At 53.2% G+C, this 22,351-nt stretch overlaps 3 protein-coding genes and 1 long non-coding RNA gene across 4 annotated transcripts in view; 2 read left to right on the top strand and 2 right to left on the bottom strand.

Moving 5' to 3' along the window:
• Positions 1–114: 114 nt before the first annotated feature.
• RSAD1 (radical S-adenosyl methionine domain containing 1) lies at positions 115–2,871 on the bottom strand. The gene is made up of 9 exons (XM_084218763.1): positions 2,659–2,871; positions 2,105–2,238; positions 1,821–2,025; positions 1,383–1,748; positions 1,230–1,293; positions 994–1,141; positions 869–923; positions 366–469; positions 115–290 (listed from the first exon to the last, which is right to left on the bottom strand). The coding sequence occupies exons 1-9, from the start codon at positions 2,791–2,793 to the stop codon at positions 125–127; spliced, it is 1,377 nt and encodes a 458-aa protein (XP_084074889.1). The 5' UTR covers positions 2,794–2,871; the 3' UTR covers positions 115–124.
• Positions 2,872–2,957: 86 nt separating this feature from the next.
• Positions 2,958–4,683, top strand: LOC311161043. The gene is made up of 2 exons (XR_014616618.1): positions 2,958–3,498; positions 4,223–4,683. It is a non-coding gene; the product is annotated as an uncharacterized lncRNA (long non-coding RNA).
• A 408-nt stretch (positions 4,684–5,091) lies between these two features.
• Positions 5,092–22,351, bottom strand: part of ACSF2 (acyl-CoA synthetase family member 2) — a 35,713-nt gene continuing 18,453 nt past the window's right edge. The window contains exons 11-16 of the mRNA XM_084218211.1: positions 7,670–7,777; positions 7,411–7,562; positions 6,828–6,969; positions 5,633–5,743; positions 5,396–5,464; positions 5,092–5,304 (exon numbers count right to left, since the gene is read on the bottom strand). Of these exons, the coding sequence (XP_084074337.1) occupies positions 5,254–5,304; positions 5,396–5,464; positions 5,633–5,743; positions 6,828–6,969; positions 7,411–7,562; positions 7,670–7,777 (633 nt within the window). The 3' untranslated portion in view covers positions 5,092–5,253. The remainder of the gene's footprint in view (positions 5,305–5,395; positions 5,465–5,632; positions 5,744–6,827; positions 6,970–7,410; positions 7,563–7,669; positions 7,778–22,351) is intronic.
• Positions 16,560–21,588, top strand: CHAD (chondroadherin; the record flags this gene model as incomplete). The annotated part of the gene is made up of 3 exons (XM_084218212.1): positions 16,560–17,508; positions 21,135–21,298; positions 21,447–21,588. The coding sequence occupies exons 1-3, from the start codon at positions 16,729–16,731 to the stop codon at positions 21,586–21,588; spliced, it is 1,086 nt and encodes a 361-aa protein (XP_084074338.1). The 5' UTR covers positions 16,560–16,728.

The raw sequence follows: 22,351 nt of genomic DNA on the forward strand, positions 1-22,351 counted from the left end.
CGGGACACCGGGCCTCGGGACACCCGAACACCGGGATACGGGAGCCTACCGTGCAGTAACACCTCCCCCCGGCCAGCGCCCCTGCCCCAACACCCCTCAGCCAGCACACCGCTCTTGTGGTTTATTATTCATTATTATCCATTGTGCCCGCTGACAGCCCTCGCGCCCCCGCCACCGGCTCGTTGCTCCGCCGGCATCCCCCTCGGAGCAGCACCCGCCGCAGCTGCCAGAGCAGGTCGGGAAGCAGCGAGTCCAGCACGGCCAGGCCGGCCCAGGTGCACCGCAGGCCACTGGGAAAGAGGTGGTGGTGACAGCCGGTGCCCCAGGGAGACCCCCGGGCCTGCCCACAGCTCCCCGGGGCTCACCCGCTGTCCAGGACAAGCCAGCCCTCCTGCTGCAGTGCCCGAGCCTCCCCCGGCTCCCCGAACACGGCCTGCAGGCTGAGCTGTGGAGAGAAGTGTCCCCAGCGCTGTGTGGCCAGGGCAAGAGAAGGATGTTAGTGATGAGGCATCAGCATCCCAGTACCCAAAGGGGCTGCAGGAGAGCTGAAGAGGGGCTTTGGAGAAGGACATGGAGTGACGGGAAAGGGATGGATGGAAAGGGCAGATTTGGATTAGATATTTGGAAGAAAATCTCCTGTGATGGTGGTGAGGCCCTGACACAGGTTCCCCAGAGAAGCTGTGGATGCCACATCCCTGGAAATGTTCAAGGCCAGGTTTGACAGGGCTCAGAGCAACCTGGTCTAGTGGAAGGTGTCCCTGCCCATGACAAGAGGTGGAATGAGATGGGCTTTAAGGTGCCACGCAATCCAAACCATTCTATGATTAGCATTGGGTCGATGGGGATGTCACCACAGGTGGCTCCTCACCTCGTGTGTGATGCCTTCATCCGTGCGCAGTCCCAGGGTGAGCAGCTCCTCCAGCCTGTGGGGACACAGAGAGCTGTGGGGCAGCACAGACAGGGAGCGGGCACGGGGGGGACCCCAGTACTCACTGCTCCAGTGGGCTCAGCACCGCCCGACTCCTGGTGCCGTGTCCCTGGCTCTGCACCTCCTGCATCCAGGCGACAGGCTCCAGGGTCTGCACACGAGCTTCCCGGCTGCAGCCGCCCTCAGCCCGCGGCACAAAGCGCCCATGTGCCCCTGCAGCAGCCCGGTAGGGGGACAACAGAGTTCACGGGGCACACAGCCACACACTTCCCCCCACACTGGCCCCCCATCACCCCCTTACCTGGCCCCACACCGATGTACTGGTCACCCCGCCAGTATGAGAGGTTGTGGGTGCTGAGGGCGTCCTCGGGGAGAGCCTTGTGGTGAGGGGAGTGGCTGAGCCTGCTGGGGGACCAGCATGACATTGGGGCACACAGCATGGGGGGCATCCCACCTTCCGTGCAAAATTGGAGACCTCATAGTGGCGGAAGCCGGCGGCCACCAGCACATTCCGGGCAGTCTGGTACATGTCAGCCAGCAGATCCTGGGGGGGTGCGGGCAGGGCCCCGCCCCTGACCTGTGCTGCCAGCGCCGTGCCCCGCTCCAGCGTCAGCTGGTACAGGGAGATGTGGTCGTCACAGAGCCTCAGGATCGCCTCCAGCCGCTGGGCCCAGGCGTCCCGGCTCTGTCCCGGCAGCCCAAACAGGAGGTCGATGGAGGTTCGGCCAGGGAAGAGCCCCCGAGCTGCTTCCACAGCCTTCCGTGCCTCTGCCGCTGTGTGCTCCCGGCCCAGCATCCTCAGCTCGGCGTCATCCAGCGACTGCGGAGGAAGCACGGTGACAATGGGGTCACGGGGGGCTGCGTCGGCTGCGGCGGGGAGAGCCCCTCTCACCTGGACGCCGATGGAGAGGCGGTTGACCCCAGCTGCCCTGAAGCCGGCAAGGGCAGATGCGCTGGTGGAGCTGGGGTTGGCCTCCAGCGTGACCTCAGCACAAGCCGTAAGGTGGGCAGCCCCCGCCACAGCCTCCAGCACCGCCGCAACCGTGCCGGGGCTGGCCAGGCTGGGGGTGCCCCCGCCGAAGAAGACGGAGGTGACGCTGTAGGGCAGAGGGTGGGAAGCTGCAGGTGGGCACGGAAGGGCCCAGCACTCCCCATGGGCCCACCCTGTGCACCCACCTGTGCACCTGGCTGAGGCGGAGCAGGGTCTGTGCCTCCCGCACCAGGCAGGCGCGCACGGCCGCCTCGTCCACCGCCGGCACCACGTACGTGTTGAAGTTGCAGTAGGAGCAGCGCTTGCGGCAGTAGGGCCACTGCGGGCACGGGGCGTGTGGGGGGCGGCCATGCCCTCATCCTAGCCACTCCATTTCGAGGGGGGACACCCCCAGCCAGTGCATGCACCTCAGTGCCCCCCACCTGCCCCACAAGGCACACGACCCACAGGTGTGACCCTTCATGTGCACGGCTCGCGGACCCCTCAGTTCAGGCTCGCCCTACGACATGTTCAAGGCTGAGCTGCCCGCGATGTGTGTAAGCCCCGGGGTCCCACATGCACCCACGTGTGTGTGAGCCCCAAGGAGCCACATTCACCTTCCACCCGTGCCAGCCCCGTGCCCCTCCAGGAGTACAAGCCCCAGGACCCACGTGCGTGTCCCCACGTGTGCGAACCCGTGAGTCCCCGTGCGCCCCCGCACACACACAAGCCCCGGGATCCTCCCCGTGTCCCCGCTCACGTGCACGTAGAGCGCGGCTGTGGCGGGGGCGGCCGTGTCCGGGGCCGGTCCCGGTGCTCGTCCCGGGCCGCCCCCGCCCGACAGCGCCCCAGTGACAGCCGCCAGCTTCCGCGGCCAGCCCCGCGCCGCCGCCATGGGCCCCGCGGGCCGCGGCACCGCCCGCAACGGGCGGGCACCGAGCGGGGCCGCCTCCGGCGTGCGCGGGACCGGGGCGGGGAGCAGGGGCCGGGGGAGGGAACGGGGCAAAGTCCGTCGCTCCCGACGGGGCTGTGTGGGAGGTGCTCAGTGTGAATGACGGGGGTGCTGCGGTCAGTGTCCTCCCCGGAGCTGGGAATGCAGGAGTCAGTGTCCCCTCCCGGTGCTGGGGATGCCATGGCCAGTGTCCTCCCCCGGTGTTCTCCCCAGACGCACGGTCCGAACGAGGTTTGGGACCTGGCCCCGCATTCCTCTCCGGCTGCTACTCGGAGCCGGGAAGGGTTTTCCGGAGTTTCGGCGGAGGAATGTGGCCTATCGCCACTCAGGGTTGTGCAAACCCGCAGCTGACGAACCCTGACGTTAGCAGTTGTCTCTATTAATAGTCACGAGGAACTCTGAAATACCCATGACAAAGGCTGGGACTGCAGATTCCCGTTCCCAGGCCAGAAACGCGTAGTTCGGTGCAAACCACCCCTGATGTAACCTTCCCTCTCCGGGGAGATTCCGGGCAGGCAGCGAGGACTATAAGAGTGGGACTCAGAAACGGGGAGGGCAGAAGCCATAGAGCGAGCCTGGAGCACTGCACACACCGAGACCGCGCTGGCAGCCAGAAGGGCCAGCTAGCTGGCCAGCTCTTCCTCTTCCGTGAGTATTTACAGCCGAGGATGCATAATCCCAGGGGTTGGGAAGGGGCAGGGGGTACTGCAGGAGGTGTCCTGGCTGGCGAGGGCTGGATATGCTCTGCGGAAGGCAGGGGATAGTAGGGAAGGCTTCCCTGGGAAGCTCAGCCAGGGCTCATACCCATGGATGGTGCTGTTCCACTCCCAGAACAAGAGGAGTGGGGTGGCAGGGACTGTTCCCTCTGTGCTGGCTGTGACCAGGACCCACTGGTTTTCTTAGCAGTGTGGCTGTCCTCACCAGCCAGGGCTGGTGGCACTGTCATTTCTTATCCACTGCCCCCCATCTACAGTGAGTATATGGGGCAGCTGTGGGCAGGGAAGGGGTTGTGCCAAGGGTGGAGGTACTGATCAGGGAGGGGGAGGGGGGAGAAGCTCCACTCACTGCATGCCTGTCCTGCACCCAGGTTAGTGCTGTGGGAAGCAAAAGAAGGTAAACAGTCCTTCCCTAGACATCAGAGACCCTCCGTGTCCCTAAGGTCCCTGGCTACAGTTGCTGTCATGCAAGTAACACCTTCCTCAGGAAGGAAGGTGACAGAGGTAACCAGGAAAGAGAGGAGACCTGACTGAAATGTGGAAGGATCAGTGCTGAAACCAGCCCCACGAGCAGTGTGGGAACAGGAGAGGAACTTGCTGGAAAGATAGTGTACAAAATGAGCCTGACACAAACCATCCATGTCTTTTTCTTTCAGAGTGCAGATGGCGACCGGGGACATGGCCCCGCCATCTGCTTCCATGGGTAGAGCCCACAGTCCAGCTGTAGATGAAGGATTGAGACCTCGCTGATGCTTCTTCTTCCTCCCTGTTGCACCACTGCCCTCCACCCACTGGAGGAAGCCGCAGCATGGAGGGGGAGCAGCCTTAGGTCTGCTCAGAAAGGAAGCAGGAGGGAAACAGCAGGTCAGCGAGAGTTGGCAGCAACATTATCTGCTTTCCAGCTGGGGTGGGACACTTCTGCTGGCAAAGAGGAGCTCTGCCATCCCTCTTCTCACAGGAGTGTTTCATGGTTGGGAGGTACCAAATAACTCCCGTAAAATGCTGTCCCAGGTATGCTCTGCTTCACGCTGCCAATGGGAAAGGAATTTTGGTATTTCTGCACCAACATTAGTGTCTGTCTTGTCCAAAACAACAAAATAAACAAAGCCATGTCTACCTTGGAGAAGGTTTTTTTTTGGTGAAACACCTGGGGGAGGTGTGGGAACAGAGTTAGCTTTTCCAGCCAGTTTTAGAGAGCCCCAAGGCAAAGTCTCATTCTCTGAAACCCCTGCCCCTCATTTCAAGTTCAGTTGCTCTTAAATGACCCAGGAGTCTCACAGTATCCAAGGAGAAAAGGCATAACCTATTATGGGAAGCCTGGCCAGGGCATTTGGACTTAAGAGTGTCAGTAAAATACCCACCAGCATATGTTCAACTCCTGTGAAATGGCTGCAGCCAAGTTGCTCAGAGACACTCAACATTTTTAAACCTTCATAAGGTCTTTCAGTAACTGGACAGAATTCCAGAAATAAGCATCCCTTCCTCACACCACAGTATTTCTATTGGCAAAGAAACAAGCCCAACTGGGGAAAAAAAGGCACTCTGTTTTATTGATTAAAAGTGCCATCAGCCTGATGTCAGGCAGGGAAAGTCTCCATTGCGTAGCCCAAGGCACAGGTGAAAACCAGACTCAGAGCTGACTGAAATGGGGCTGATTTATCCTGCTTTTTGCTCTGCCTTCCCAACCTCAGAGCTGCAAGTGCTTCTCCATCTGCTCCTTCAACTTGTATTTCTGAATCTGGAATAGAGGGCAGAGAGCAGGGAGAGAGACTCAGAGAATAGCTGGGACAGAATGCCAGGGCTCCTGCCCTGCCCCAGCCCCCTCTTACCTTGCCTGAGACAGTGAGTGGGTACTGGCTCACAAACACAACATAACGTGGGATCTTGAAATGTGAGATCTGGGAAGAGAAAAACTACGGCTACACAACCTGAAAGGAACATCCTGGCACTGCCAGGGCTGGGTTCCCCCAGTGCTCTAAATCCAGGGGCTTTCATCCACCAGTCCCCAGCAGCCACTGGGGTACTGGTGTACTGGTCTGGAAGGAAACTGAGGACTGGGAACCCACCTTCCCTTTGCAGAAAGCTTTAATCTCTTCCTTGGTGCAGTCCTGCCCAACCCGCAGTCGGATGCAGGCACAGATCTCTTCTCCCATCCTTGCATCCTTCACACCAACCACCTGGTCGGGACAGAGGGACAGTGTGACCCTTGGGGATGTCCCTGGCCTCCCACAGGGTCTGTGTGCTGGCCCATGGTGTGCTCCCTGACCCCATACCACCGGCTTCTGGAGCACTGCGGATGCAACATGGACCTGTCATCATCCCTCTGCTTCCAAAAAAATGGGGCAAGAGGTTTCACAAACAACAAGGAGACTTGGTAGGCTGCCACGAGTGCTTCGGGATCTCCAGATGGAATGGCAGGGTAGGGATGAGGTCGAATTAAAGCATTATTTAAAACCCTTATAATCACAGATCTTAGTGGGCCTCTGCCTGTGAAGCCAGGAAATGGGCTTCCCAAGCCTGAGCTCTTTCAAAAGTTTATTCCCACTATTCCACAAGAATTCTACTGTCATTCCCTGCCTTCAACCACTATCTCCAACTGCTAGAGACACGTTGATCCTTTTGAGTCCAGAGCAGTGACATAAAGCCCTAGAAACCACATAAACAGGGCTGGTTTGCAACCCATCTGCACTGGGACTGTTCCAAAGAGAGATGCTTGCCTGGCACAGGCAGAACTCTGACTAAATAAGCAGTTTATTTATGGGGAAACTTGTCTGGCACAAAACCTGGAGGAGAACAATCCCAGCAGACAGGCAGCAGCTGCTCAGTCCTGGAAATCTTTGCTGTCTTGCAAAGGAGTAAAACTAAGTGTCACTCCTCATCTCCAGGGGCCTGTTGGAAGAGTCTTCCAGGATGTCAGAGTTGAGCAATTATCAGTAAAAAACTGTCCTTCCAGACTGCTTTCTGAGTAAGAATTTCAGAAGGAGTAATGAAAGTGGACAGGCAGTTTAAAACTGAAGAATGACAAGCACTTTGCAGACATGCAGCTGGATGTCTGGGATTACCACAAGGGGATCGCCACAAACCATATGCCCCATGCCCCTTCCATCCTGTGAGCCTCTCCCTCCTCCTTGTTTACCAATATTACATGGAATTTGATGCTGAAAACAGGGAAAGACAGCCAGGTTCCAAGCAGCAATCCAGAAGCTTTATGTACAAGATTCTCAAAACCAGTTCTCACCCACCCCACCTCCTCCCACTCACCTGGACCTCCTCAACCTTGGGATGGGTGTGGAGGAACTGCTCAAGTTCTGCTGGATAGATGTTTTCTCCTCCCCGAATAATCATGTCCTTGCAGCGCCCTACAATTTTGCAGTAGCCATGCTCATTCAGGACCCCAATGTCCCTGCAATGACAACACCCTTCTAGTCCTGTCCCAGCTGGGTGGAAGAATGGCTGATGCTCCCACCCAGCCAGGGTGGTATCAGAGGATAATGGCTGAGATGCCACCTGAGCACATGGAAGAGATCAAAGAGCTCCTGTTACAGAAACTGGCAGCATCCACACAAGCTCCAGGGTTTAGGGGGGAGGCAATGCCTGGCCCTGCCCTGTACCCCCCCAGTCCCTCCATGCACAAGTGGCCAGTGACAATCCCCCTCTCCAGGGACACTCAGCACCAAGGGCTCTGGGCTAAAAGCCGTTCTGAAGTGTCACAGACAGATCAGAGGCATAAACTGGGACAGTTTTCTCTACTTTGGAAATACCAGCCAAGCACTCCTAGACACACCCATGCATCCTCATCCTGTGCCACCCTGTGGGACCATCTGGGAGAAGTTCTCAGACTCACCCTGTCTTGTACCACCCCTCAGCCGTGATCACTTCACTTGTCTTGGCAGGGTCATTCCAGTAGCCCAGCATGACACAGTAGCCACGGATCTGAAGCTCCCCAGGAGTGTTCAGAGGCACAGACTGGCCTGTTTCTGGATCCTCAATTTTTGCCTGGAAGAGAAGAAGGGCTTAGTTGGACATCAGCACCAGACAGGGAGGATGGAGTGAGGTTTGCTGCTGGCAGAGCACCTGGAGCATGTGGGAAAGGTCATGGTCACCTCTGTGTGGGGAAAGATGTATCCCACTGTCTCAGTTCTCTGGTCGATGCTGTCATTGGGGAACCCCATGAAGGTGACAGGGCTGTTTTCTGTGGTCCCATAGGCAACCTGCAAACACAGGAGAGGAAATGTGTCTCAGGGGGAAAGGGGACCACACAGCTTTAGGCACAGGAAAGACAAAGCTGGTCGTGACTGCAGGGGAGAGTGGGGTGTGAGGAGGATGTTCTCCCAAGCCACTCAGGTGACAGAAGTCCTGCTCTGCTGGCTATGGATGGGGCCCTCCAGACACTTCTGCCAGAGAGTCTTAGAGAAACAGGAGCTAAAGCATCACTGCACCTGCCTGCCATGGCCTTCTTCACCTCCCTCACAGTACTCCTAACCCCATCACCCACAACACTTGGGGTGTCATGTACTTTTGACACCCTAACTGCAAGTCTTGGAGTGTTCACCATCTTCTTTTTCAACCCTTGCTTCTCCAAGCCCTGTCCTGTACCATCTCTGCCAGACATTGACTTTGCCTGGTGCCCTTGCAGCCAAGGTACTGAGTTCACCTTGCACCTCTAACAACTCGGGGAACATAGGACATCACCTTGGAAAAACCCTGAAGCCAGCAGCAGACTTTTGTGGGAGACAGTGTGTCCTGCAGCATGGCTGCTTGCTGCAGATCCTTTCGCAGACATCAGCCCCTGTAATCCTTGTAAGGCATCACGAGGCTGCTCAACACTTGGCACAGCTGCCCTCACAGACCCAAAGCCTCACAGCGGGACAAAAGCTTCTTGCTGCTAAACCTCCCTCACAGCTAATCCCGACGGCAGGCTCTGAGCCACCTCAGCTGAAGGTCACTTCTCCTCAGAGGAAAATTCCAGTGCTTTATGCCCAGCTCAGTGGCCAGGCTAAGGCAGAGCTGCACAGGAGGTGCCCTGAGCAGCTCTGAGCTGCACCAACAGCACCATCGCTGGGATTGCTGCTACATCTCCAGCTCTTGGGAGCTCTGTTTCAGCAGTGGGAGCTGCTGGAGCGCTGCTCTGGTGTCTCTGACCCACTCAGAGTAATGTCATCGCAGTAATGTTACCTGTGGCTGCTTTGCTGGGAGAGCATGGCTGTGAAAGGGCTGATGTGGGAAGTATTTCTTCATTTCTCCTGCAGTTTTCCAGATCGACACGTGAGCAGCTCTCACCCCCAAACTGCCCAGGCACCCAGATCTGGTCAGTTCCTTCAGAGTAAATGCCCAGGTGTGCCTACATGGTCATGGTGCTCACCCAACTCCAGGCACTGTGCCCCAGATTAATGGGGAGCTTTGCAAAGGACTATGATGAAGCATGTGAACAAGGATGAAAATATTGTGAATGAGCTGAACACAACACTGGTATAGGGCACAACAGTGTGTAATAACACTGGAGCACTTGGCACTTTCCACTGCTTGGAGTTGCTGCAGGATCTCATGTTGGGCACAGTCTGTCACAACGGCTGATGCTCTTGTTGACTGCACCAGGGTCAGCATGAATCCAAGCTGGAGCCTGCTTTTATCCAGGAATCTGGAGAAGAACTTCTCCAGGATGCTGCAGGGACCATCTGGTGCAAACTGCTCTGCCTGGAGCCTGGCAGCCCCCAAGGAGCAACTGTGAATAGGCTTCTGCTCCCAGACACACGGACAACTTCCCAGCCGGGTGCAAACCCACAGCGTCTCATGCTCAGACTGGATTTCTCTCCTACCCACTAATACGAGTCCTGTGGCTGGATCAAATGACTGACCAGACCCAAATCCGAGACCTTAAACACTTATTAAAAATCCCAGTGCCTTTGTTTTTTTGTTTTACTCTGCTGGATGAATTGCAGTGTTGGTCCTAGGATCCCAGCCAAGCCCTGAGTCAATCCTTGCTGCCTCTCCGGGTTGCTCCAGCAGTTTAATTGGATACAGGAGCAGGCAGCTCCCTGGCACGATGATGCTGTGAGTTCTGTGGCTCACCAGGCTCCTCCAGATGCCTAGCAGTGTGCCCTACACCCCAAACACCAGCTATTGATGCCTTGGCCTGTGGCTCGTCCCCATAAACACCCTCACACCCTCAGAAATGGGCTTCCCAACTGGTTCAGAGTGCAACACAGGTCTGAACCTCCAGCCCCTCATCTGCTTCGCAATTATTGCCTTCCCCTGCCTACACCAGCACACCGCTCTGTAGCCAGATACCAGGATGTTGCTCCAGATCTTTCCAAGATGTTATTTCCCTCTTAGGATGGTTATCCACAGCTGTATTCTTGGGATGGAGGCAGGGGATGGAGCAAACACTTGTGCCAGCACAGCTGTCTTCCCAACCCTTATCTGACACGTGGACCATCCAAAATGTCCATTGTTAGCAGCAAATGAAACAACACTCACAAAACTCCACACACCAATTTAAACTTGGAGATATCCATGAAGATTCCTAGCCCTCATGACCCAAAGGGACACTTAACATCATTCAGCCTTGTCATCTGGTGTAATTCAGTCCAGAAAACCTCACCCAATAATTTCAGCATCAGCTCCATAATTTCCACTGGAGCTGTATGTGGTGTCAAAGCAGAGCTTTCCAGAGGCTAAGATTCCAGCTTGGACCCTTGGCTGCAAGAGGAGCTACAAGAATACAAAATATAATTGACCGCAAAGCCTTTTTTTACTGTAGGACCACAAGTGACCCCCCAACACCCAGATCAGTCCTGCCCTCAGCGATGACAAAGACAGCTCCAAAACAAACTGCTGCCTAACTTGCTCCTACCAACAAGAGATTCATTCTTTGTGACTCCCAAGCCTCTGTATAAACCAGGAATAAAAGGAACATCTTAGCAGAACTGTGTTTTTTAAAGCACATTTCCCAAACATTTCCTGCTAGTGCTGTTCAAATACTGGTCACTGTGGAACAGGCAAAACAGCCTGAAGAGGGAAGCGTTGAAAAATTAAAAATAAAGTAAGAACAATCAGACTCCAGTCTCTTTAGTAAACATTTGGGAGGCAAGTTGACCTGGTGGGGACTGTGGGGACTCTGAAGACCCTGGGTTTTTCCCAACTGTGCTGCTTATTTACTGCATAACTTGGAAGAAGCCACATCAGCGCTCTGCTCCTTGGTTTTCCCTGGCATTCAACAGCAATAAAAACACCCAGTGTCCTCCACATTCAGCTGGTGCTGCAAGGCTGTAATGAAAAGGCTGGGGTTTTAACCACCAGTAGCCCAAGTGGGTTATACTGGGTGGGACTGGAGCAGAAGGTCAGGGCTGCAGAAAGGCAGGAGTTCCTTGGAGGACACCCTACCCTGGACCTGAGCACCGCTCAGGGAGGATCTTCATACTCCTCATCACCACCCTCTGGTTGTGCCACGCTGGAGGATGATGATGGCAGGGCTTCAACTGCCAAACTAAAGCCTACAGAAATTGAGCTTTGCTGGAGACAATATTGGTCTCAGAAAAAAGCAGCAAATTGACTGTGAAATAATAGGGATTTTCAGACTTCAAAGAGGGCATTGTGAACACCAGAAAGCAGACTGGCAACCCAAGAGATGTGTTCAGGGACCTCTAAGAGGCCCTTTGAACCCTTCTCAGTGTAACATGCTGGACAGATCTGATTATCCCTAAACCTGTGCTGAGTGCATCTGTCTTGGATATCTCCCCCTGAGTCAACCCCATCCCTTCCCATCACAACCAGCTCCAAATCATTCTCAACTGAGCTAGAACTTTCCCACACTCAGCTGCTCACTGCCAAGATCACTCTAAACTTTTCTGTCCCCTGGGGACATGTGTCTCCTTGCTTTGGAGATATCCCACTATCCCCAGTTGTACTGGAATATTCCTGAACCTTCAGGTCAACTTGGCTGCTGCAAAACACAACTTCTGATCACATCCAGCCTGTGTCACACTGAGGTCTCATTTCCTTCCCCAGCAACAGTACCATCTTTGTGTCAAAAACATCAGGACACAAACAAACAAGTCCTGCAGGACAAATCTCCAAGGGTGGCCACCCTGTTGACATCTCTCTCCACCAAGAGAGCTGCCAGACAGTACCAGTTTGGATGGGGCTTTAAAGAGATCCCAGAAGTATTAGGTGCCCAAAGCACCTTCTTTGTGCTGTGGCACGCAATGGCTTTGTCTCAGGAGGAGTCCAAAAGGACAACCCAGTGTGCCCAGGGTGAGACTGCACTGGGAATGAATCTCCTGTTATTGCCTAGCGAGGACAAGCTGCTCCTCGTGGTCTTGAGTTAAAGCTGCCTCTCTTCTCTCCAGCAGAGCAGGAGCCTTGAGGCTTGGAAGTGTTTCCCCCTTCCTGCCAGCAGTGCAGAAGTGCTGCCCAGTGGCAACCAGCAAAGACATGGGCAGGTACTGGTTTATCCACAGAGTGATAAAAGGTCTTTGCTGCGCAATGAACTCCATCCTCCCTAGTGCTGATGCCAATGCATTTGGGAAAAGTGAAAATAAAATGAAAAAGTGAGAGGAAATGTACAAAGGTCACATGAAGGTAGAAAACCACTGGTTTGGGGGTATCTGGATGCTATTGGACAAGGAAATTCAGCAAAAATCTAGGGGAAAAGATAACATCCCTATGATTTGGAGAGCTCAGCTCTGAGCAAACACATGGCTGGAAGTCCAGAATCTTGTTGCTTCCATGAGGCATTTTAAATGTTCTCACAGCCCATTTCCACAGCTATAGAAACCACCTACTCATCAGGTCCTCCCCAAAACAAGGTGGGGTGGGATGAGGAGGCCAAGAACAAGCAGAAATGTTGTCACCACATGAAGCCCATTTTCCATTTTGAGAACAGAGGGGACTAATGGCTGGGGAACATTTGGGAAATTCAGAAGTCTCGCATGGATCAGTGGTGCTCCACAAGGGAAGAAGGCTCTGCAAACCAGGACAAGAGTCCTGGCTAGAGCAGTGGGATGCTAGGGAACGCCTGGTGCCTTGCAGGGTGGACACAGCAGGGCTGGGAGAGGCTGTAAGGGCTGAGTGAGCTCCACAGGAGAGGCCAAGAGCCTCATCCAGCAGCTGCTGGAATCGGCAGAAGGGAAGGGTGGGTGGACATCAATGGGGAGCCAAACTGGCAACAGATCAATGGGTGGAGGCCATGCTACAGTGGAAGAAAACCATCAGAAGGAAGGAGGTAGACCCACCATCACCTCCTCCAGCTCAATAAGCAGCCCCCACACTGCAGTGATGGGGACTCTTCAAGAATTTAAAATAAAAATGGCAATTCAGGTCTGAACTCAGAACCCTGGATGCTACTGCTGGGACAGAAGCTGCCTGGAAGAGAGGGGAACTCAAAAAAACCTCTGGATTTCCCTTTGCCCACCCACTACAGCTCCTCAAACACTGTCTGGAGTGTACTCTGCCCTTGGGATAAATCCATGGGACACTGCTGACTTGCACCTTCTCCCACCCTGCTCCCAGCCCCGCCCCCTGTGGCAGGAGCTCAGCTCCACAAGAGCTGGGACACTCCCGGACACCTCCGAAGCTGCCTGAGCCCCCACCTTCAGCCAAAAGGAGGAGGGCTGCACCCCAAGGCAGCTACACTGGTGCCACTCCAGGAAGGTGATTGCAAGTCTGCACTGTCATAGGAAGCCAGACCTGGAGCCCCTAAAAGCTACAGAATCAGGCTTAAAAGAGCAATGGACTATTTTAACTATGGAGCTGTCTTGATATGCCAGAACCTTCATACTTATAAAAATAAAGATTAAACATGGAAAATACTATCTCCAGTACTGTATCAAACCAGGTCAGACCTGCAACATCAAAGAAACACCCCAAATCTGTATTTATACTGCTTCCAAAACTGTATTTATTTGCTTAGCCCACATCGCCTCTAAGAAGGAGAGGAGAGTAGTCCAGCATCTGCAAATCACCAGGAATGTTTGCAGAACTGTTAATCAATTAAGAAAGAGAGGTGGCAGGATAATCTTGCCTCTTCTGCAATGCCCTTGCAGTGCTGGTCCCAGGGGCCATGTGAGGTAGGAGCTGGCCAAGACTCAGCTCCCCTTGACTGCGGCACAGGGACACCAACACTGCTCCATTGTCACCTGCAGACTGCCAACCACCCACGAGTGGGACCCAGGCAGGCTTTTGAGGATGGCTGGACATTTGCTGGCCGGTTGAGGGCTGCAAAACTCGGTGTGGGAAGAGCAGAGCCGTCCAGTGAGCAGCAAAACACAAACAGCCTGGAGCCAGGGGAGAGGTGCCAGCTGTGGCAGATGCCAAACAGCTCCCACCACAGGAATGTGCTTGCTGAGGCATGGAAATCAAAAAATACTAAGGGAAAAAACTTCCTTTTATTCACTACTTGAGTCTGGAGAAATGGATCTGAGGAGCAGACACCTTTCCCCCCAGAAATAACCTGGAATCCACCTAAACTATACTTCAGGATCAGGACTGGCAGGAGTGTTGAAGCAGGGACAGCCTCCCACCTCACACCAGCATCGTGGCAGATATGTCCCAGCATTTTCACAAGGAAGATACACTTCACTGATGTCCACAGCCACAGCACACACATCCCTGTAGGGTGAGTGTCTCTGTCCCCCCAGATCTGCAGTTTCAGCCAGCAAACAGAAAAAGGGTAGAAGAAACTGAGAGGAAGAAAGAGAAGGAGGCTTGAGGTTTGAGCAGTTTAACCTCTGAAAAGGGTCTTGTTCCAGAAATATACACGGTAGGATGTATTTATGGATGGCGTTTGCAAGGCCCTCACCAGCTTTTTGCTCCAACCTGATCCACACTGGCCAAAATCTCTGCAGAAGCAGCAAGCTGTTAGATGACCTTTTTTTTTTTTGCAAGGGGATGGGAAATCCAAGTACCAGATTCTCAGCAAAGGAGCACAGATTCAGTCCTTTAAATATCACCCACCAGCTGCTCTTGCACAGAATAACATAACTGCTGGAATTGTTAATCAAATTATTAGAGTGAAAATTAAAGTGGCTGAACCTGCTCAGAGAGAAAAAAAAAAATCAATTAGTAGATTGAAGATGATGCTTTAAAGGTGATTTTTTTTTTCTTTTCCAATCATTCCCTCAGCTCCCTGCCTGAGCTTTATGAGCAGTGCACACTCAGGAGCACCCTCAGAATCATGGAACACCAAACTGAAGAGGCAAAGAAGGAAAAAACAGAAGGTTCTATCTATCTCTTGCTTCTCTGTCTCAAAGGTCCTGACCAAGGCACTCAAAGAGCTTCTCCAGAGAGAAAAGCTCGTGCATGACCATTGTGGTGCCTACTGAACCAGGCATAAGCCAAAATACCATTGTTTTGACCAAAGAGTTTTAAATCCCACTGCAACCAGAAGGTCCCTCCAGCAGGAGCATGGAGCTCTCAAGGTCAGAGCATCTCTCCAGAGGTGAGAAGCTCCTGGTGCTGAGGTGAGCTGCTCCATGGCATCACATCTCAGGGCTGACAAACACTGAGAGCCTGACACGGCCTGGTTTGCACCATGGTCCCACATATTACATCATCGTTCGGCCACAGGCTCACCAGAACCACATTCCCACCCCAGAAGCCTATTTTCTCCCCCAAATTAGTCCTGCAGTGCAAACACTGCTCAGACTGACAGCTGCTGACCAGAGCAGGGCTGCCAGCCCGTTTGCATAACACGGTCCGGAGCACGCTCGGCAGCGCCAGCTGATTCCTCGCTGCAACAATGGAAAAACCCAGAAATCTCAGTGAATAAGCCAGTCTGTGTCCTAAGTCAGCCCTTGGATTTCCTCCCTTTCTTGAGCCCGTCTCGCCTCTGCACAGCTCCACTGGGGCTCTGCAGCCAGCCTCAGGAGCAGAAATCTCAACAAGCTCACAGTTATATGCTCAGCTCTCAGCTGTTTGCTGCAGCCAGGAACTGGCTGGAAATCAGTTCAAAATGTTCCAATTCCAAACCCCACCCTGCAACCCCTGGATCTCTCTCTTCATACTCACAGAAGCAGGCACTGGGGCTTTTAACTGCTTTGCTTTAACCTTTTTTACTGGGAGAGCAGGGGACATCCCTTGTGATGTTAATTCACCTTTGCCACCACTACCCTAAGACAGAAGCCAAGGCAGATGCCAGTTCCAGCTCCAGCAGTGATTCTTTTGTTTTGCTCCTTCTCCATCTCTTTACCAATGCCAATGCTTCTCCCTTTCCACAGCTCTGCCTCAAGAGCCACAGTCACTGCCACCTACCTCTACACCACTGCCTTGCATTTCATATCCACCAGCCTATGTCCCACCACTTCCCTGCAGGCTCTGATGCTGTCCCATCCCTTGTTGGAAGGCACCAGGTGTCCTGACCGTGACCATATTACCCTCAACTGTTCATAAGAAAAGACACAGAAAGAAGAGAAACTCAGACTGTCTTTGCACTCCCTTTTTTGGCCAGCTCCTCGATGCAGCCTAGATCTGGAAGTGTTCAAACAAAATTTTGCATTGCAAGAGCAACTGCTGTGCTGCTGGCCTTTGGCACGACCCCGTAGCGCTCCCACCTTCTCCAGTCCCTGTTTAGGCAAACTCCTCTTGAAGCAGTGAAAAAAGGCACCCCACCCCCCACCAGGAACCTTCCTCTGTGAGAACAAGACCCAGTGCTTCTCCCCAAACCAGCTGAGGCTAAGCACAACCCCAGAATCTGCTGGAAGCTCTGGCAGGAGGTGGCTGTGGAGCTCAGCAGTGCTCCCTGCTATGCTGCTAACCAAAGCAGGCTGTTTTCCCCCCTGCAGATGAATCTGGGCCCTGCTCAGCAGGGACCAGGGAGGTTCTCCATAGAGCAGGCCTGCATTGGTTCTTCCTGAGTATTTGCCTCCCATTTTCCTCCAGAGACGAAAACTACTTCTGCACATTGCTCAGCAGCAGGGCCAGGCAGGGCTGTGGACACTCCTCTGCCTGGTGCCAAGGGGTTAAGCGCACAGTAAGTTCCCAAAGCCAGTTGTTTCCAACTGGCTGCTGCCTGTGGTTTGTGGGAAGGGATTTTGCTTTTTAATAACATTATAAATAGGGCTGTGTTCAGTATGCTGCAAACCCGGTTAGTCTCTCTCTCTCTCTCCCACCCGTCACTCTCCTCCTCCCGCTTCTCTTCCCACCACACTTAATTCCAGATCTGACCATGAATGGGTCAGGCTTCCTCCTCGGTGTCCTCAGCCTGCTGGCATGTCTTGTCTCCACCATGCAGGCCTGTCCCCCCAGCTGCCACTGCCACGGCGGAGACCTGCAGCACGTCATCTGTGACAACGCAGGGCTGAAGAAGATCCCCAAAGTGCCGGAGCAGACACGGCTCCTCAACCTGCAGAAGAACAACTTCCCCATCCTGCCGACCAATGGCTTCCGTGACATGAAGAAGCTGGTGTCCCTGCACCTCCAGAGCTCCCGCATCAAGGAGATCTCCACCGGAGCCTTCCGGGGGCTCAAGAGCCTGGTCTACCTCTATCTCAGTGATAACCAGATCAGTGTCATAAAGCCAGGAGCCTTTGATGATCTCTCTGATCTCACCTACCTGTACCTGGACAAGAACAAGATCCCAGACCTATCCAAAGGGCTCCTCTCTCCTCTCGTCAACCTCTTCATCCTGCACTTGGGCAGCAATAAAATCCAGGAGCTGAAACCAGGGGTCTTCAACGGGGCTAAAGATCTGCGCTGGCTCTTCCTCTCTGACAATGCCCTCACCAACCTCCTACCTGGGGCCATGGAGGATGTAGAAAACCTTGCTGTCCTCCACCTGGACAAGAACCAGCTGAGCAGCTACCCCGTGAATGCAATGAGTAAGCTGAGAGTGCTGGAAGAACTGAAACTTTCCCATAACCCAATTGAGGTCATCCCTGACAACGCCTTCCAGTCCTTCGGGCGATACCTGCAGACACTCCACCTGGACAACATGAAACTGAAGAAGGTGAGTCCCTTCTCCTTCCACTCCAGATCAGAAACACAGGGCTTGCTTTTCTTCCCCTTTACAAAGCCCTTGGTTTGCTAACCCTCCCTCATAGAGGAGAGGGGAGATGCAGGTCTGTAGGCTCTGCAGGCAGCAAGGCACTGACTACACCCTGATGTGGCTCGAGCGAGGGATGAGAGAGCACACCCCACCCCTCTGTTGAGTTATTTATGCAAAACCAAATTATCTGGAACTGATTAAGCCCTCTGGATGGATGCAAGGCAGTGCATTCCCTCCCAAGCTGGAGGTGACACCGGACATTGAGAAAGGTATCTGGGATGCTCCAGAACAATTAGGAACCTCCCATACTCACAGACACAAGGTGAGGGATGAGAGGTGAGCATGTCCCTCATAGTGGAGGGCACTTCCACCTTGTAGAGCTGAACTGCTCTGCCTCCTTTGCTCAGCCCAGGTCCCTGCTGTAAATTGGGAGGGGGAGACTCCTTGGAGGGGCTGTGAACAGTCCTGGTTTCTTACCCCTGCCTTGCAGACAGGTAGGGGCACAGACCTTCACCTCCCCACTGCCTCCCAACCTGACACATCACAAAGAAAGGTTTGTTTATTGATGCTTTCTCAAAAGGAACTCTCGCAGCATCTTACAAAGGAGCCCTGTTCCCACTGGAGGGGAGGAGGGACATTCAGATATCCTGAAGGGCAAAACAACCCCCTCCCTTTTCTGTGAGAAATCAGGATCCACAGGCAGGAGTATCACATTCAGGGAATCATTTGTATTAGGACCTTTGAAAAGCCAGGCAGTTCTGCAGAACCCAGCACAGGATCCTGATGCAGGCTGGCATCCTGGGTAAATCCCCCTTGGCTGGAAAGAGAGGGAGCTGCAGGCAGAACAGAACAGTTCTCCCTGGGATGATGCTTTGCCAGGAAGCCCAAAAAGAATCCAGGTGAGCCAGGCTGGGACTGCACAGCAAAGCAACACCCACCACATGCAGGAAGATGTGACGAAAAAGAGAATTTCTTCACAACTCAGACAGTCTCACAATGATGAGCAGATCACATGAAAGTTACAAGAAATGCATAAAACCAGAGTTTTCAAAGGGAGATAGAATTCCAAAAAGCTCAAAAACTGGAATTACAGTTTGTTCAGGTGCGGAACAACACTAACTAAACCAGTTCAGTAATAACTTCAGTATTTAAGCCCTTGTCCACTCTGAACATTAACCTCTCCAGTATGGGACTGAGCAAACTTAACACTTGAAAAGGATCTATTGACCTTACTAGGCCAGACCTTAGATGTTCTGTGACAGCACTTCTGTAGACTCAGTTCTAAGGCACTTTCAGTCAAATATTGCAGCATAACGTTGTACCAGCTAGAGATATCAGAGTTCCAAGTTACATGTTGAAGAAATTAGACTTTGGGGTGTTCCAGGGAAACAAGCATCCTTGGTTTGACCAAGAAGCAATGGTTAACAATTCTAGCTGGCAAAAAGGACCTTTTTTTTTTCCACAGTGACCATCTGTGGATAGGAACTTAAAAGGCTCTTGTGCAGCCAGTGCCTCCTTTCCTCCCCAGCAGCCCAACAGGACATCAGTTTATGGGATCAGCACTAATAGGGGTGCCTTCTGCCGCTTTAGAGCTTGCAAATACAAAGCTTCCAGCTCATTTTCCCTTCAAATCCTCAAAGGTCTCATATCCAAACAGCCCATGTGTGAACTTTGCACTGCTAAGAGACATCTAATCACAGAGGCTGTGTGATCCAGGAAATCACCACCAAATGCTCCAAGTGCTGCCAGCATCTTTACTACAGCCCTTTCTCCTTCACAAACACGCTGTCCTTAGCTCTTCCCTGCATGGCTGCAAGATTTTTGAGCTGATCAAGCATAAACCCACACAAATCTACTTCAGCCTAAATTACATCGGAGCAAAAGGAAGAGCCTGAGCAAAGCTGGAGCTCAGGCTCCAGCACAGAGCTCCCATTTCCCCCCAGCATCCCAGACCACAGTAGACCCCACAGGGCTGTGCTGCACAGGCCAGGACCTTCCTTGTACCTCAGCATGAGACAGGCACCCCTGTCTGTGTATTCTGTGTAAAATAACAGCAGTAATCCTCCATCTAAATAAGGGATAAAAATCACCCTTTTCTTCCCAAAGACACGGTCTGGCAGGCAGCTCTGTAGCTGTTAGCAGCAGATGTGAACTCTTCTCATGGGGCTGGGAGAGGAATGAGCAGCTGAGACAGTAACACCACTGTCCAGCCCTGCCTCCCTCTGCACGGCGTGCCAGCATCCCTCAGAGCAGCTCCGCTATCAGCACGGCCCAGCCTCCTGAGCTCAGCTCAGTTTTGCAAGGAGAAGACCAGCAATGCTGACTGTCCCACAGCTACAAGGATCTGGGAGTCTCCTAGCTAAGCTCTAATCCCATCCAGCAAAGCTTAATTTGGAAGATGACAAAAGTTCATGGCTTAAAATAGTGCATTTCCTCTGTCAAGGTTTTCAGCTTAGAGAGCATGAACACACCCTGATGGTCCAACAGAAGCACAAGGTTCTTTTCAGAAATGGGAGCACAGGTCCTGGGGCTTTGGGAAGACCTAGTGAGTGTCCTCTCAAACCTTTATAGAAAGCTCTGCCCCTCCTTTGAGATGGGGAAGAAATGGTTTGTCATAGCCAAGAAGAGCTTTGTGCTCTGTCAGGGAGCCCCTCCCCAATCCATCATTGCCATGGAAGCTCCTGTTGAGGAGTTTGCTTTCAACTTTCCAATTTGAGTAACCATGGGCTGGAAAACATCAGGGATGAGGCCTCAGGAAAGAGAGGAGAGGGCTGCAGAGTCAGATCTACAGCCTCTCTTGCTTTTTGACAGCTTTCTTAAGGGAGGCTCTACCTTAAAGCCTCCCCGTTAACCAAGAAAGCACAAACTTTACAGTATCCCTTGCAAAAAACCCACTGGAAATGAGAAAAAATGGAAGCGGCTGAGGTGCTGGAAACCTGCCTGTATTTCTACATTGCTCAAATGCCAAGTGTAAATTTCCACTCAGAGCCCCCAGGCACTGCCAAAGTCTACAGCCCCTTCAGAGGCCACAAACACTCCTTCAGTCGCTCCAGGCAAGGCCTTGGGAGGATTTCCAGCCTTAGAAAGGAATATACCAGAATATATCTTCATTTAGAATGGAGAATTATGGCTCAAAAATAAAAAGGGTTGCCAGACTTCAATTTATTGAGGGTTGTGGCTGCAAAGACAATCCCACATGGATCTGGGATGTAGCTCTCCCTGTAGCAGACTCCATCAACCATGACCACACCAGCCTGCTGCCTCTCAAGCGTATGGAAAGTCCAGCAAGCCAGCTCCCCTCTCTTCTCTCTCTATGCTTCACAGAATGACAGAATAGTCTGGGTTGGAAGGGGCATTAAAGATCATCCCTTTCCAAAGCCCCCTGACATGGGCAAGGACACCAGGTTGCTCCAAGCCCTGTCCAACCTGGCCCTGAACACTTCCAGTGACAGCACAGTCACAACTTCCCTGGGCAGCATGTCCCAGTGCCTTGTTCTTATGACACTCAAAGTCTGGAGCAGAGGCCCCCAGTTTGGTGTCCCCATTGCCCAGCTCCACGTTCCTCACCAGAAACCTTTGTGCTTCAGTTTGCAGACAACGCGTTTGCCGGCGTGACCGTGCTGAAAACCGCCCACGTGGAGAACAACCGGCTCACCCAACTGCCCCGAAACTTCCCTTTTGACAAACTGGAGACGCTGACAATCTCCCGAAACCCCTGGCACTGCAACTGCCAGCTGGCACCTCTGCGCAAGTACGGCACCGCCACAGCCCGCGGCCTCCCTGGGCCCCGAGCTGTGCCGGGACCCCGCTGTCACCCTCGGCAGCTCTCTGCCCACCCTCTGATGTCTGTGATTTACCCCTGTTTCAAGCGCCTCCCTTCCTTCCTCGCTGTGTCACAGGTGGCTGAAAGGCAACCGCACCCGTGCTGAGGACACATGCTCCACCCCAGCGCAGCACCGGGGACAGCCCATCAGGGACACCCCGGCCCTCCGCTCCTGCAAGCTGCCCACCAAGAGGTCCAGGAAGGGCAGCCGCCATTAAACACGTAAGGTGGGTCCCTTTTAGTCACCACAGAAGCCCCAGCACCTTTGGTGGCATCAGTCTTAAATGCCCCCAGGGTCAGGCTTACAGCAGCTCATCCATCCACCCACAGATGTCTCTGCTCAGAGCTGCACCATCTCCTGGCTCCATGAGCTCCCAGAGCAGAGAACCTGCCCGTAGCATCAGCTCTGTGAAAAAAGTACAGGGCTAAACACAGGCCTGGGGCAGAAATTAAGGGCAAAACATGTGATGAAATATGAAAGAGAGAAGTAAGGATCCTGAAAATACACACAGAATAATTTTGAAATCTTCAGAGCTTCTATTGCAACATGGGAAAATATTTATCTCTTTTTGCAGCAATCACTGTACATAAGGAAAAAAACCAAAAGCCCTACACTGTAACAGGGTTTAAGCCTCAATCATGATTTAGGCACTATGGTGGCATGCACCCTGTCCTAACACCAAAGGCCCATATCAAGTCAAGATGTAATTGTTATGCAAAAAGGATAAACACTATACATCAAAACAAGGGGGGATTTAGCTGACTCTGACCCTGAGCTGGGACCACACAAGCTTTACTTTTCTAACCAACTGGAGATGCTCAGCCCTTTGCCCTACAAAGGTCCTCCAGGTCTGGTGTGAAATCCAGGACAGGGCATTGCTGGGAAGTCTTGCCCCAGACTGCCCAGCCCATAGGAAAGTAGATATCTTTCATAAGGAGCAGCTCTTGATCCAGCACTTCCCTCTCCACAGCTGCAACTCC

The sequence above is a fragment of the Fringilla coelebs genome, assembly GCF_963513975.1.
Source record: "Fringilla coelebs genome assembly, chromosome: 19".
NCBI lineage: Eukaryota > Metazoa > Chordata > Aves > Passeriformes > Fringillidae > Fringilla > Fringilla coelebs.